Raw genomic sequence first — 11,803 nt, forward strand, 5'->3', positions numbered from 1 at the left:
ACTTAAAGGAAAAGTGAACATAATAAAGGCCTTTATAAAACGGGCATCGCTAACACTTACAAGTATGGATTTACATGTTTTGGATAGTATTATACTATTCCGTCACATTTTATATTCCCTTTTTTTTTTTTTTTTTTTTTTACTGTCGATCACAGGAAGATGCAGCTCTCTATCGCCACCTGGCAGCTATTCTCAGGCACTGCCTACTCAGACAGAGTGACGGAGAGGACAGGACAGAGGAATTCCATGGGTAAGCTTCCTAACTGGAGCTGCGCTATTGTACCTGCTCTCAGTGTAGATTATATGCATCCAGGATATGTGTAGAAAGTAAATGTATGTAACTTTGCTAGTTATTCAGAACGGTAATAAATTGTAAACCAATATCTATCTGTGGATGCAGTCGGCAATAAAGGGTCCCCCATGTGTAAATGTATTAATAGATAGCTTCATGTGAAAAGATTTAGTATAACTTGTAACTTATTGATTAAAATCTCTGATGTTTCCATGGAAAACAGTCCAGTCCATTGAGTGACACCGCCCACTGGACTCCTTACCACAGAATGAGCAGGGATTTCAATCAACATGTTCCAAGTTATACTGTATATATCAATCCACTCAGCTCTTCCTGCTCTATAACATGATGGAGATAAATTAGATAGCATTGTGTTGGTGATAAGTTCCCTTTAATCCCTAGACGACCCTGGGTGTACCCGTACATCCAGCTGTCGCTAGGGGAATTCAGAGCGGGGCCGTGCACTGGCCCCGCTCTGATCCACCTCGATCCCGGGTGCTATAGGTAGCCCGGGACCGCGGCTATTAGCGGGCACTGTCCGATAGCCGTACACGCTAATTAAGTATTCAGATGCAGCTATCAAAGTTGCATCTGAATACTTATTGCAGCTATTCCCTGGTGTCTAGTTGGTGGATCGCGCCGGGGTCTGCCCCGTAATGGCGCTGATCCTGGCTCGGCACTCTATTGCTTTTGGCTGCAGCAGCCGAAAGCAATAGAATTCCTATCTCATTCATCTATGCAGTATCACTATACAGCATAGATCTCAATGAGAGATCAGTGTACTTCTACTAGATGTCCCCCAGGGGGAAATAAACCTAGCCCCAGGGGGGCTTCTAGTAGAAGTGTGTGTAAAAAAATAAAAAAATTTTTTTATCATTAATAAAAAAAAAAAAAACCTCCCCTAATAAAAGTAAATAAAATATATATATAAAAATAAATAAACATGTCTGCTATCGCCGTGTGCGTAATCGCCCAAAATATTTTTTTTTTCATTCCTGATCTCGATCGGTAAACGGTGTAAGTGCAAAATTGTGCATTTTTGGTTGCATCAAATCCAGAAAAATTGTAATAAAAAGCGATCAAAAAGTAGCATATGCGCAATCAAGGTACCGGAACAGGGCGCGCTTCATAGGAGGTGGGGGCCGGCTGCAGTGAGCAGCCGGGACCTCACCGGTAATGACACGCTGCAGCGATCGCGCTGCCGCGTGCCATTAACCCATTAAACGCCGCCACCGCTGCGTTTAAGTGTAAGTGACAGGGGGAGTCCCCTGTCACTTACCAATCAGGACCCCTGAAGTATGACTGCGGGGGTCCCGATCGTTAAAAAGGAACGCCGGAGGTCTCTCACCTGCCTCCGTGCGGTCCGATCGGCGATCTGCTACACTGAGCCTGCACAGGCAGGCTCAATGAGCAGAGCGCCGATAACACTGATCAATGCTATGCCTATGGCATAGCAATCATCAGTGTAGAAATCAAACTAGTGAATGTAAAAGTCCCCCAAAGGGACTTCAAATGTGTGTAAAAAAAAAAGTTCAAAACACTATTACACTACCCTAAAACCCCTCCCCCACTAAAAGTTGAAATAACCCCCCCTATCCCATTATATAAATAAAACATATAAAAATAAATAAATAGATAAACATATAATATACCGTAGCGTGCGTAATTGTCCGATCTATTAAAATATAACAAGCGTCATTGTGATCGGTCAACGGCGTACACGAAAAGAGGGAAAAAAGAATAAAAAAAATCAATAAAAAGTGATCAAAACGTCCGATCTTCACAAATATGGTAATAATAAAAACTAGAGATCATGGCGGAAAAAATGACACCCCATACAGCCCCGTAGGTGAAAAAATAAAACTGTTATAAGTGTCACAATAGGCCCATTTTATTAATATTTAATTGCCAAAAAAAAAGAATTTCATAAAAAAAATAAAATATATATATATATATAACATTAGAGAATCTGTGTAACCTGCATATGGTTGTGTTCGGACTGACCTATAGAATAATGGTATCATTTCGCTTTTACCGTATAGTGCATTACGTAGACACAGGAACCCCCCAAACGTTACCATATTGCATTATTTTTTACGATTTCACCAATTTATATCTTCATAAATAATATATTTGGAATTCCATCATACATGTTATGGTAAAATGAAAGATGCCATTACAAAGTACAACTATTCCTGTAAAAAACAAGACCTTACATGGCTTGTAGATAGAAAATTGAGAGTGCTAGAGCTCTTAGAAGGGGAGGAGGGAAAAACGAAAACACTAAGATCAAAATTTGCACGGTCCACTGGGTCATTTTGGGCCTGGTCCTCAAAGGGTTAAGCACAAGGAGGAAAAAATAAAAATGCAAAAATTTTAATTGGCCCAGTCCTCTAAGGGTTAAGTGACAACTTGGTAGCTGTTAGTTATCTTTTGTGGGGTGGAGGAAGCCAGACTTGCAGGCTTTTTCTATAATTGTGTACGGGAAGCAGGACTCTGTTGACTCTGTAAGTGGATGGAAAAGCAGGTCCTATAGCAGGGATCCTCAACTGGCGGATCGCGGTCCGAACCTGGACCGCGGCGGCCAGCTGTCAGGACCCCGGCCGCGGCGCTGCTCCCTGCACAGTAACTATGAGTGCTCGAAACGAGCGTTCATAGATACCCAGCAGCAGCAGCAGCACTGACAGAGAGGAAGCCATTGGCTCCCTCCCTGTCAGTCACTCTCGTGGCCGCAGCGGTCACAAGAGGCCACTATCGCCCTCTGGTGTCAGCACTCGAGAGACGTTCCTGCGCTGGCGGGGAGTGCGGCCTCTAGTGACCTCTGCAGTGCGGCCACAGGAGAAGAAGAAAAAGACGCTGGACTCAGGTGAGTATAAATGTGTTTTTTTTTTAATGCTAAATGGGAGGGGGAGTGCGCACAGGGAGGGCTATATACTGGGGGAGAGAGCACAGGGAGGGCTAGATACTGGGGGAGAGCACACAGAGGGGGCTAGATACTGGGGAGAGCACACAGGGGGCTATATACTGGGGGAGAGCACACAGGGGGCTATATACTGGGGAGAGCACACAGGGAGGGCTATATATTGGGGGAGAGCACACAGGGGGCTATATACTGGGGGAGAGCACACAGGGGGGCTATATACTGGGGGAGAGCACACAGGGGGGCTATATACTGGGGGAGAGCACACAGGGGGGCTATATACTGGGGGAGAGCACACAGGGGGGCTATATACTGGGGGAGAGCACACAGGGGGGCTATATACTGGGGGAGAGCACACAAGGGGCTATATACTGGGGAGAGCACACAGAGGGGCTATATACTGTGGGAGAGCGCACAGAGGGGCTATATACTGTGGGAGAGCGCACAGAGGGGCTATATACTGTGGGAGAGCGCACAGAGGGGCTATATACTGTGGGAGAGCGCACAGAGGGGCTATATACTGTGGGAGAGCGCACAGAGGGGCTATATACTGTGGGAGAGCGCACAGAGGGGCTATATACTGGGGGAGAGCACACAGGGGGGCTATATACTGGGGGAGAACACACAGAGGGGCTATAAACTGGGGGAGAGAGCACAGGGGAGCTATATACTGGGGGAGAGCGCACAGAGGGGCTATATACTGGGGGAGAGCATACAGAGGGGCTATATACTGGGGGAGAGCGCACAGGGGGCTGTATACTACTGGGGGAGAGCGCACAGAGGGGCTATATACTGGGGGAGAGCACACAGAGGGGCTATATACTGGGGGAGAGCGCACAGGGGGCTATATACTACTGGGGGAGAGCGCACAGGGGGCTATATTCTGGGGGAGAGCGCACAGAGGGGCTATATACTTGGGGAGAGCGCACAGTGGGCTATATACTGGGGAAGAGCACACAGGGGGCTATATACTGGGGGAGAGCACACAGGGGGCTATATACTGGGGAAGAGCGCACAGGGGGCTATATACTACTGTTCTGTATGTAAATAGTTCAACAACGTTTGTGAAAAGTAACAAAACACGTTTCCTACTGATGTTCAGCTTGGACCTTCACCTGACAATAGACAAAGGTAAGTGGACCTTCACTAAAAGTTGTTGAGTACCCCTGTCCTATAGTATACTATAGTGTAATTTCAGAGTCTGTAGTCTTCCCATTATAATCCTGAAGTTGGTAACTTCTACAATCTTGTACAGGCACACAGTGAATCTTCTGGTGAACCTGCCCCTGATGTGTCTAGACGTTCTGCTGACCCCTAAGGTGGAGCACGGCTCTGTGGAGTACATGGGGATGAATATGGACACTGTGGAGGTTCTGCTTCAGTTCCTGGACCGGAGATTGGACAGGGTCCGTATAAAGGAACCATACCTATTTGACTTTGTGTTTCTCAAAAAAATATCCTGTCCTGTGGTTGGGCCTTCAGTGCTGTGTGTGACCTGTTCTTGATTTAACCTCTCTCCTCATTTCTATCTGGTTCTCATTTTCTCCAGTTTTAGCACCTTTGAATAAGTTATTTTCCACCTTCGTCTGTGTAGGGTCACAAGTTACGAGAGACGCTGACTCCTGTTCTCAACCTTCTTACTGAAAGTTCCCGTGTCCATAGAGAGACTCGAAAGTTCCTCCGGGCTAAGGTGAGACCGTAACCAGCCACTCCCCACCATCATCTCTGACCCCAACCTGTTTATTACAGGCCAGCAGGTCATTATTGTGGTTGAGGTCATGTAGTTTAAGGCAGAAAATTTCCATAATAACATTATAGTATAACAAAAAAAACCTTCAAAGAATTTCCCAATTAAGAGTGGTCACGATTCTGGACTCTCATAAGTAGCCGGTGAGCATTGACCCAGCTGAATTGAACACCATCCCCATAAAAAAGCTAATTATTGGGGGTCCCACCCTCAGGACTGCATTTTTGTAGAAACCTTCTGAAAAAACACAATTGTACTACAACCCCTTAACCAGTTCCCTAATAAATAAATATATATATATATATATATATATATATATATATATATATATATATATATATATATAGGCTGATTCACTCCAGTGCTTTCCAGTGCTTACCAGGTTATCTGGCTTTCAGGTGTTACCACCTCTGAGAGATGTGAAGAACCGCCCGGAGGTTGGAAATACCCTCCGCAATAAGCTGGTCCGTCTGATGACCCACGTAGACACAGATGTAAAACATTGTGCAGCAGAATTTCTTTTTGTCCTTTGTAAAGAAAATGGTGAGTGGCAGATCACCTATATCCCTTATATTTGGGATTTTATAGTGTTACGTCAGAATATATACTGTGAATATTTTTTCATGTCTATTCTAAAATAATAAAGTGTGTAAATGTTGCTATGTGCTGACATCTAGTGGCTGATGGATATATAAAATCAGCATCTTGCTTTACAGCCTGCTGTGAAATTACATCATTATCACTGGTCAGCAGCAAACTAATAACCAAGTGGTCTGTGCATGTCATGTCAGGAAAAAAGGAAAGATACATATTTGCCTCTTTGCATTCGCTCAGTTTTCCCTCGGGCACCGCTATAGTTTGTATGGACATTGACTCATTGGCATAATGTGTAAGCAGTCCACCGCCCCCAGATCCATAAAAATATTGTTACTTTATTCAAAAATCTTTTTTAAAAGTAAAAACAGCAATAAAGGTGAGCAGCTGGTAGGAGGTGTGCAAAGAAGCAGTTTAGGGTTTGGTCTGGGGATTGTATATAAAGGGGTTCTGGTCTGGGGTCTCTATGTAGGATAGTTCTCATCCGGAGGCTGTATGTAGACTGGCTCTTGTCTGGGGTCTCTATGTAGGATGGTTCTCATCTGGGGACTGTATGTAGACTGGCTCTCGTCTGGGGTCTCTATGTAGGATGGTTCTCATCCGGGGGGCTGTATGTAGGGTGGTTCTCATCCGGGGGCTGTATGTAGGGTGGTTCTCATCCGGAGGCTGTATGTAGGATGGTTCTCATCCGAGGGCTGTATGTAGGATGGTTCTCATCCGGGGGGCTGTATGTAGGATGGTTCTCATCCGGGGGCTGTATGTAGGGTGGTTCTCATCCGGGGGCTGTATGTAGGATGGTTCTCATTCGGGGGCTGTATGTAGGGTGGTTCTCATCCGGGGGCTGTATGTAGGGTGGTTCTCATCCGGGGGCTGTATGTAGGATGGTTCTCATCCGGGGGCTGTATGTAGGGTGGTTCTCATCTGGGGACTGTATGTAGACTGGCTCTCGTCTGGGGTCTCTATGTAGGATGGTTCTCATCCGGGGGGCTGTATGTAGGGTGGTTCTCATCCGGGGGCTGTATGTAGGGTGGTTCTCATCCAGGGGCTGTATGTAGGGTGGTTCTCATCCGGAGGCTGTATGTAGGATGGTTCTCATCCGAGGGCTGTATGTAGGATGGTTCTCATCCGGGGGGCTGTATGTAGGATGGTTCTCATCCGGGGGCTGTATGTAGGGTGGTTCTCATCCGGGGGCTGTATGTAGGATGGTTCTCATTCGGGGGCTGTATGTAGGGTGGTTCTCATCCGGGGGCTGTATGTAGGGTGGTTCTCATCCGGGGGCTGTATGTAGGATGGTTCTCATCCGGGGGCTGTATGTAGGGTGGTTCTCATCCGGGGGCTGTATGTAGGATGGTTCTCATCCGGGGGCTGTATGTAGGGTGGTTCTCATCCGGGGGCTGTATGTAGGGTGGTTCTCATCCGGGGGCTGTATGTAGGATGGTTCTCATTCGGGGGCTGTATGTAGGGTGGTTCTCATCCGGGGGCTGTATGTAGGGTGGTTCTCATCCGGGGGCTGTATGTAGGATGGTTCTCATCCGGGGGCTGTATGTAGGGTGGTTCTCATCCGGGGGCTGTATGTAGGATGGTTCTCATCCGGGGGGCTGTATGTAGGATGGTTCTCATCCGGGGGCTGTATGTAGGATGGTTCTCATTCGGGGGCTGTATGTAGGATGGTTCTCATTCGGGGGCTGTATGTAGGGTGGATATTGGCTGGAGTCTGCATACATGGGGAATCTGGTCTGGGGTATATCTAAAGTATTAGGTTGAAGTGTGTATCTCTAATGCTTCTGGTGTGTGGTCTCTATGCATCCTGGGGTGTGTGGATGGAGGTAGGAAGTTTTCATTTGTTGTTCAAATACCATTGGTTGGTTGAGCGAAGTGCTGCACTGTATTTTGTTTAGATATTTGGACGCTTCCTAATGTCCCTTGTGAGAAGGTGGCAAATATGCATATGACAGAACAGCAAGAGTGCAGACTGGGTCCATGACTATCTAGGCGGGATTGGTGATGTGGATATTCAAGGGTAAAGCACCCTTCCTCCTGCTGTGGAAAAGGGGAAATGGTGTTATTGCTAAAAATAATAAAATTAGATAGATAGAGATATATATGTAGAGACCTGGATTGTTCTTTGCAAACAAGGTGATGCAGGACAGTGGGAGACATGTATCTAAGTGTTATCTCCAACCTCATCCAGCTACATGCGTTGGGCATCTGGGTTATAACCGGGCCTGTTATTGATAACCCGAATTTTCTCCCTGTTGGCATACAGTATCTCGCTTTGTGAAATACACTGGATACGGGAACGCTGCTGGTCTGCTTGCTGCCCGGGGATTGCTGGCGGGCGGACGCGGAGAAGGACGATACTCTGAAGATGAAGACACCGATACAGAAGAATACAGAGAAGCCAAACCTAAGTAAGTGCTCCCTTATCATTGTGATTACCGGGTGTCCTATACTGTGTATACAGCTCGAATCAGTATAATGATAAGAGGTCAGAGCAGATAAGTATATGGAGGCTGAGTAGTATAACGGGAATCTGTCAGCTCTATATCGTGCTGAGAACTTCAGACATGAGCTGATAGGGAGATAGCAATACTACCTGTCTCTTAGCTGATGGCTTTGTAAAGTTTTCAAGCTCAGTGACAAAGAGGTTTTCTATTGAGGTACAGCAAGCAGAGATCTTCCATATGGTATCATGTTGGTTTGATATGGAAAAATGTTGCGGGGATTTGGTTTGGTCTGTAACAAGTCTTTGGTTTACTCTATCCGTGCAGCATTAACCCTGTGACCGGACGCGTAGAAGAGAAGCAGCCCAATCCTATGGACGGGATGACCGAGGAGCAGAAAGAGTACGAGGCAATGAAGCTGGTCAGCATGTTCGACAAGTTATCTCGGTGAGACATCAACCAATTTGGCTACTGTACTTGTAGTTTCCCATATTGCATACTTGGCTATAGATGTAACTTGTGAGTGCATGGTGTTACGGGGATTGATTGACACTCCTAGTAGCCAGTGGGTAATATAAGGGTACAGCAGCCTCCTGCTATATTCATGTGGCCCCCAACCATCTCTGTATGCAATGATTGACAGGTTACAGTATATACACAGCAGCCCGTCAATCAGTGCCAGGAGGTGGGGAAGCCCTCACTTCAGCAGACGCATGTTTATTAGGCTTCTGTAATCTTCTATTGCTCCTACTACTCAAGCGGCACAAATATTATTTAGCGCTATTTTGGCTAATAAGAATATTGACCTGTAGCTGTAATCCGCTACCATCACATAGTAGTTAATATTTGGCTGACTGAGCAACAGTGCCACCCAGAGGCCACAATATGGAACAACAGCTCTCTTACGTCAGTAGACCTTTCTGCAAATCAGTACTATAAATACAAACACAGTGCCATATATTGCTTGGCACGCTTCTCTAAATGAACTTTGTAAATATGTTTTTTTTTCTTATTCAATAAATTATTAGTAACGATGATAAAGGGTTCTGTTTTTTTTTTCTCTCCATTAATCTGGGTAATTGGTAACAGCTATATGAAATGTATGTAGTTTTCATGTTTTAGTTATTTTTAAAAATATATTCCATGAACAAATATATGAAAAAGAAGTCTTTCCTAAAGGTTTTATGCTTCACACCCTTCACTATTTTTGTGGCCCGTTTTTGGACCCTTTCTGTTTTATCAGTATCCTTTCGTAGGTGAGGTCTCCAGAACTGGACACAGTATTCCAGATATGATGTCACTAGAGCTCTATACAGCAAGATCACCGTCTACCTCTAATGGTTACTCTTCTAGCTATACAGCTCAGCATACGATAAGCGTTTCCTAATCACTGGTGACTAATTTTATGGCTGTCAGAAATGACTACCGCTAAAGCCTTCTGTTCTGGAGTCTTTGCTGATGAAGAACTGCCGATATGATAGAGGATTTCTTCTTCCTGAGTCCAGTATTTTACATTTGGAAACAATTAACAATAGTGTTTCTATAGTTTCTTTTTACCTACTAGTTTTCAGTATTGCCATAGAATTATATTGAGAACCCAGACATGCTTTGTCATCTTTCTGTATAATCTCCAACTGTGTTTTAGAGCCAACAGCCACCTCACTTAGTCCTTAGGACCACTGGTTTCCAAAGAAGTCACTGTCCCAGAGGTCTATGTCCTTTGTGCCATTTCTTGAAGGTTAAAGTGATTTGTATTTTTTGTGTGCAGAGAACAGATCATCCAGCCCATGGGAGTCACATCTGACGGGAGGCTGGAGCCTTTAGATGAGGCCGCACAGAGGATGCTACAACAACAGGAATCTTCTGATCTGGAGACGGATTCAGACTAAGACTCTTTACAAGTTGAAAGCACATGTGAGAAGTCCGAGCCATGCCAAGCCGAGCCGGAGAAAGAGACTACAAACAGCTGTACAGGCACCATAAACCACAAGGGAAACTCATTGTAGATTACTGTAGACGTATGTCGGAGACTTGGGCAGTAGAGCAGACACTGGGACGTTTTATAGTATAATATGCTTCTTCCTTGCAGCACCTTCAGCCACTGAGGACATAGAGATGTGAAAGGTCAGCGGTTTCCCGTAAGCCTTGGCAGGCACTGGATGTTAGCAGCTCTGCTTTGGTAGGCGCTTTAAGCGTTGTCACCTCTTAGAAAGTTTGCTCTAAGTAAATTTTCATCACTATAGGGCAACGCTTCTTATATACACTGCCAACAGGGGGCGACTGTTTGAATTTAATATTTCAGTAAATTGAAGCGATGGATTTATTGGCCACAGGAGTGTTGGTCCTCCCAAAAACTAACCCCAAGAATGCTTGAAGACATTTTCCAAAGAAAACACAAAACCTAGGGGTATAGCTCACGGTACATAAAAAAAAAAATTTACTGTTAGGTTCCAGGTCTTTTCTCAATGTAGTGCTGAGCGAATGTGAAGAAGCGTGACTATGAACCAGAAACCTAAGTAGCCATGTTAGTCTGAAGTCAGCGTGACCAAGCTGCTATAGACGGAACAGGCAGAATTTCCTTCTCGTGATGGATGTACATTTAGGAGTTATAATATTTAATGTCTGTGAGAGGTTAGTTATATTACACTGAGATGTTCTCTCTAGAAAATGTAGCGCTATGAACAAAGAGAAAACCCTGCGGATGTGAACAGGTTCTGAACACAGAATAAACTTGTAGTGAATTATCAATTATCTATTTTATAAAATAGCTGAATATTTCATGGGGCTGCTCGTGTGGTTTATTGAGAGTGTGAGTGTGATATTGGGCTTCATATTGAGAGAGTCCACAGGTGTCAAACTCGCGGCCCTCCAGCTGTTGCATGATGGGAATTCGTAGTTTTGTGGGTTTTGTAGGGTTGCGAGTTTGAGTCTCTATCGCTATGTTTGAGGCAAAAAAAAAAAAAACCTCCACTAAAGCATCCAACATTGATATTCTTTTCTCTACTCAGTGTTCACACAGGGTGAAGGCAAAGCAGATTTTGCACAGCAGGTACCAAAACAAAAAAATACAAGAAAATTGGTGGCATCACTGGAAAGGGGTCTAAAATGCCAGGCCATGTGCCCTTAAAAAATAGTTGTAAACGAAACTGGGCAATGCAAACTAAAGGCGCTATTAGGGCCCGTTCTTACTATGGACACGAATCCCTCCTGCTATGTCTTCGAATGTTAGGGCTTGCGTGCCTCTGCTCTCCGCACCTCTCCGCTCAAAGAATTTACATGTCAATTCTTTGAGCTCTGAGGCATGCAAGCCCTCCCATTCAAAGACATAGCAGGAGAGATTCGGCGGGGAGTCCACAAACAGAGGTTCCCGGCAGAATCTCCACACCAAATCCGTAGTGTGAACGGGCCTTACAGGAAAAGATTATTGGCTGATCGCGGTCTTTCAGCGTGTTGAAAGATGCCAATCATGTCAGCAATATTTTGCTGCTTGTCCCTCTCTGTAATAGGAGTGGGGACCCTCAGTGACTTCAGACTGCCGCTGCTCCTCGCTGTTTGAACATGTAATGACACAGGCAGCGAGCGGGGAACAAGGGGGAAGCCTCATTATCGTGCTGTGTAATACGCTCTTTAGACTGGACAATCTGCACATAGGCCAGAATTATCAGCCTGAACCAATGGCATAAAGTTGGTAATAGTAGATTCAAGGTGGTCACCCTCTGACTGCAGAACCTGTTGCTAGGCAACTGGCAGTAAGCTGATGGTAAAACAACTGTAGTCCAAACATTTGGTTGAAATTTTGTTTTATA

The 11,803-nt window shown here is 45.2% G+C and overlaps 1 protein-coding gene across 2 annotated transcripts in view; it reads left to right on the plus strand.

Moving 5' to 3' along the window:
* RIC8A (RIC8 guanine nucleotide exchange factor A) overlaps positions 1 to 10,775 on the plus strand; it is a 39,958-nt gene extending 29,183 nt beyond the window's left edge. For both annotated transcript variants that reach the window (XM_069947984.1, XM_069947983.1), the window contains 7 exons: positions 156 to 250; positions 4,468 to 4,618; positions 4,807 to 4,902; positions 5,358 to 5,502; positions 7,820 to 7,964; positions 8,325 to 8,444; positions 9,766 to 10,775. In XM_069947984.1, the coding sequence (XP_069804085.1) occupies positions 156 to 250; positions 4,468 to 4,618; positions 4,807 to 4,902; positions 5,358 to 5,502; positions 7,820 to 7,964; positions 8,325 to 8,444; positions 9,766 to 9,886 (873 nt within the window). In that variant the 3' untranslated portion in view covers positions 9,887 to 10,775. The remainder of the gene's footprint in view (positions 1 to 155; positions 251 to 4,467; positions 4,619 to 4,806; positions 4,903 to 5,357; positions 5,503 to 7,819; positions 7,965 to 8,324; positions 8,445 to 9,765) is intronic.
* The last annotated feature ends 1,028 nt before the right edge of the window (positions 10,776 to 11,803 follow it).

Source organism: Dendropsophus ebraccatus, chromosome 12, assembly GCF_027789765.1.
Source record: "Dendropsophus ebraccatus isolate aDenEbr1 chromosome 12, aDenEbr1.pat, whole genome shotgun sequence".
NCBI lineage: Eukaryota > Metazoa > Chordata > Amphibia > Anura > Hylidae > Dendropsophus > Dendropsophus ebraccatus.